The 4,560-nt window shown below is 44.5% G+C and overlaps 1 protein-coding gene across 2 annotated transcripts in view; it reads right to left on the bottom strand.

Moving 5' to 3' along the window:
- ZFYVE9 (zinc finger FYVE-type containing 9) overlaps positions 1 to 4,560 on the bottom strand; it is a 186,317-nt gene that overhangs the window by 295 nt on the left and 181,462 nt on the right. For both annotated transcript variants that reach the window (XM_068539868.1, XM_068539869.1), the window contains 2 exons: positions 3,656 to 3,761; positions 1,381 to 1,557 (listed from right to left, as the gene is read on the bottom strand). In XM_068539868.1, the coding sequence (XP_068395969.1) occupies positions 1,381 to 1,557; positions 3,656 to 3,761 (283 nt within the window). The remainder of the gene's footprint in view (positions 1 to 1,380; positions 1,558 to 3,655; positions 3,762 to 4,560) is intronic.

The following is a 4,560-nucleotide window of genomic DNA, read 5'->3' as shown; positions in this document are numbered from 1 at the left end:
GTTACTGGACAGAGAAGATCTCTCCAGAGGGCTGAGGGCCAAGGAGGCTGAGCAGGAAAGGAGATGTCCTTCTTGGCCAGGGGCTAGAACTGGCAGTAGACACAAACTTCTCCTTCTCTTCCCTGAATTGTCACTTACCATCCTATCATTCATCCTGCCTCTACCACATGATAGCTGTGAGACCCTGGGCCAGACACTTAATCTGTTAGGGTCTTAGCTTCCCACGAAGGGGGGATGGGGCACAGAGAGGTATGGAATGTCAGCAGTAATACATAAACCTTCGGTTGTGAAAATCAAAACGAGAAATATACTGGGTAAACTCCCTAACACAACAGGAACTGAACACTTGTTCTTCCATCCATTCTTCCACACACCATCTTCTGAACACCTATAAACACAGGAATTCGAGGATGAATGTAAACGGGGCCCCTGCCCTCGAGAGCCCCACATATTTAGCAGAAAAATGCTTGTTCTTAAATTGTTTTATGTGTGGTAATTCTCCAGTCAGATTTTCAGTACCATTTGAGAAAGGACCGTAGTACCTCATTTGTATTACCTTGACATGCTTAGTACAGCATTGGGCAAGACCTTTAGTAGAAAATAACTATCTGTTGACTGATGACGAGTCAGGAAATGGAGCCAAATATATAACCTTTCACATTTTCCCTGATAATGACATAACTGCATCAAAGCAGGAACACGGGCATGTCACATGGATCTAAAGTCCAAAAGAAATGTAGGGAGATTAGAGTGCTAGGCCACAGGAGAGAGACACTGGGGAAAGGAAGTGGGGGCAGGGCGCACTAAGACTGGATTGTGACTACAAACGCATACAAAACGGTTACGTCAGACAGGGAGGGAAGCCCGGCCACGGGAGACCTGAACTGACGGGAAAACCAGTGGGGCAACAGGTCAAGTCCTATCCACTAACTAGCTGGGAAATGTTGACAGTAACGAGTGGGAGCTGCAGAGGCCAGTCGGCAGAAGTCTGCTGCAGTTATAAGAAAACGACAGGATTTGGGACCTGCTCTCTACAGGAGGCAGAATGATTCCCAAAGGGCGGTGCTGGGGAGTCTCAAAGGCTGGCCCTGATGTCATTCACACCGGAGGTGGCCGGTCCTCACACACACTTCTCCTTAGCCCACACTAAAAAGACAAGTCCTTGCAAGAATTCAGGTGAGGAAGCCAGAGTTCAAATGGTTCAGAGAGTCTGACCAAGCAGCACATCCAGCTGTTATTACCAACAGAGGGAAGGCTAAATATTCTATCTGGTCAGGCCCAAGGTCCAGAGACTTATACTCTCTGGGTTGCAGCAGGAAAACTCACATGTCAGAAAATAGACACTGCCCAAGGCCTGCTTCAAAGGCTGAGACTCTTTACCTGATCTGAGTCAAGTGTCACACGTAGTCCCAGTTTAGTCATTCCATCTTCCTTCAGAAGCTTCAGGTGGGGACACAGAGCAAGACAAAAAGCCTTGGCAACATGCTCGGTCAGTCGGCTGTGATCTGCAGGATCACTCAGGCAACTGTGCTGGTCATCATTTTCTAGGAAGAACACCTGTTCCCCAAACAAAAGAGACTTTTAAACTTGTGCCTAGGAGATGTAGGAAGAAATGAGTACACCAGCTAACGTGTATGAGCAACCTGATTCCCTAAGATGTGCAGGAAGACCTCAGACACCACGAGGTCCTTGGGCCAAGAAAAGTAGGGCACTGACATCTTACATCTAAGAAACAGCCTCTGCCTCTCACAGTCTCTGCACCCATAAAATGGTAGCTGCTATCTGCCTATCTACCTGAAAGCCATGGCCATGGTCATAATGGTATGTTCTACTCAGAACCAGAAAAGGCGTACATTTTGCACTGTATACTTCTAAAAGGAATCCCTAACATGTGGACAACTTTCTGAGAGAACAGACCTTATAGATCATGTCGCCCAACACCTTCATATTACTGATTACTCATAGAAGGGAGGTGACTCGCTCAGGGCCCAGGCCAGAATCTGCCTCTTATCACAGACAGTTTTTCCCACCACATGGCTCTGCCACTGCTGAGGCCAGAGCTGTGTCAGTGTCCTTGAACTGAGCACTGCACTGGGCGTAGGCAGAAGCATAGCAGATTTGGAACTGAGACCTGAGTCCTAGTCACATAGAGGAGGGTCATGAGCAAGTCCTTTGGCTTCTTAATGCCCAGTTTGCCTCTGTAAAATGGGAAGCACCTATATTCTCTCTGGTTATTGTAAAAATTAAATGATATAAAAGCAAAACGTAAAAGATACAGATATGTAAATACACAATGCTTCTATATACCACCCCCTAGCTTACTGCTCAAGCAGCGGCTTATACTAAGAATACTGCGAATATACTAAGAATACTTAGAATAAGAATACTGCGAAGGGGCAGCTCTGAAGCCCTATGCCCGATGCACTAGTGAGAATGGCAGCATGAAATGATGGAAAGAGTTCTGGAGTGGGACTCAGGAGACTTCTGGCCCTGGCTCTGCCAGCAACCAGCATTAGGCAAGTCACAAGTCACCTGGCCTCTCTGAGACTGTTTACTCATTATGTAATTTCTCATTTCTCATCTCCCCACCTCAGTGGGTTACTGGGGAGCAAAAAGGAGGAAACAGAGGTCAAACTACTTTGTAAGCAATAAAGACATTTACATGTTCCAGACCCTGCGCTACTCAAAATATATCAAAGGGGTGATCGTTACAAAGCAAGCAGATAAAACCACTCAGCCGCGTATGAAAACACCAAGCATGGTATGAAAGATAAATCACTTGGAACAACAGCTCAAGAACTGAAGAACCTCTAGTCTATGTGTTGTCAGGAACCAGCTAGTAAACTTGGGTAAGGCATTTAACCTCCCCTGGCCTCAGTTACCCTGTGTGTAAAATGGAAAAGGTAGAAGTCACAGAACTTCTTAGATTTAAAAAAAAATTAAGATTTTTAAAGCTGCCAGAAATCCTAGAGATCTTATAATACTTTATTTTATAGACAAGTATAAATGAGGTTCAAAAGAAGTTGAGACATAGGACCTACCTGTTTACTCTCAGAAAATAAACTTTCTGATTTGTCTGACATGTACACATATACAGGGTTCCTGCCCTGCTCCTCTCATTCCCAAGTTAGCCTCTAACACAGCTTTCACGTTAAGGAACAATATAGTGGAAAAGAGCTTAGGAGTTGGCCAGATCTGGGTTTGAATCAGGACTCAGCCATTACTTAGTCGCCATGTAATCTTGGACAAGTTAGTTTCTGAGCTTTAGTTTTCTTATTGGTGAGATAAGTTTATTTTTTAAAGACGGTGTTATCCAAGACAGTTATAACTGAGTGCAGCATAACCAGCCCAGCTTTCTGAAGAATCCAGCAAAGATGGTATGTACCCTTCAGAGATACACCCTTCTTGAGTTCCAATGTGAACAAATCTCTAAAAGCTAGTTCATCGGGAGGAGATGTCAGACTGCTGCAGGCCGCACTTTGTGCATTTCTTCCCAGTGAGCTAAGATAGACCAGAGAGAATTGGAGTATAGAAGGTAAACAGAGACATTTTATTTATTTTTCTTATCCTCCAGAATCAGCCCGGAATGTGTCTCTGGGCCGAGCAAAAAGTTGTCTTCAAAGGAGGTCAAGGATGCCAAGTTTCATTTCCTTACCTCTGTCCATCTGATGACTTTTCCATTTGCTTTATACTCTGATCCATGGAATATCTTCACACTTGTTATAGACTCCATGGACTTCCCATCTATGGGACTTATGACACTAAAACAGAGACAAAGGAAAGAGATGGAAGCAGCTCAAAGTTAGAAGAACCACTTCTCTTATCAAGTCTTGCTACTAATTACACTGGGTGCCTTGCTGAACACATGTGTGCAAAACATCACAAAAGAAGAAGCCACTGCACAAGAATGTACATGGACAGAGCTCTCAGGGAAGGGCCTATGCACTGAAATAATTCAGGGAACACACATATGACAAAGGAGTCCTGATTCCAGGAGCTGGTTATTTAATGTAAAGAAACTGTTTACTCAAGCCTGCTCTCCTCCTCCAGTATTCCTCCCTTCAGTGACTGCACAGCCCCACCCGATCCTGCTCTCCCCTGGCTCTGCCACAGCACTCCGCTCCCGACTGTGACAACACTCATCACATCATACTCTCCAGACGGCTGCGCATTTGCCTCACAAATGAACTTCCGAAAGGGAGGGTATACGATACACTCACCTCTGTGTGCTACATTTCCAGGTCTGACACACTGCTTGGAATGTAGGCGATTAATAAGTGTTTATTGATTAAAGGAATTATTTGACCTAGTACGTTAATTATGACAGTGCTGGTGTGAACTGATGAACGTGTATCTATATTACCTATCACAACAAACTCCCTTCAGTGCTACGTTATCACTCCTAGATTCCTGAATAGAAAGGCCACATTTTGTGGTCGTGCCCTCTCCAAAATATAGCAAGTATAAACATGTGGAGATATATACTCATTCCAACGAGGATTCCAAATAGTTGTCGCAAAGATTCCAAACTCTTCCTAACAATTTTCAAACCTGTTTATG

Source organism: Eschrichtius robustus, chromosome 3 (genome assembly GCF_028021215.1).
Source record: "Eschrichtius robustus isolate mEscRob2 chromosome 3, mEscRob2.pri, whole genome shotgun sequence".
Classification (NCBI taxonomy): domain Eukaryota; kingdom Metazoa; phylum Chordata; class Mammalia; order Artiodactyla; family Eschrichtiidae; genus Eschrichtius; species Eschrichtius robustus.
Note: the sequence above shows the minus strand (reverse complement) of the source record. Positions and strands in the feature narration are given on the sequence as shown.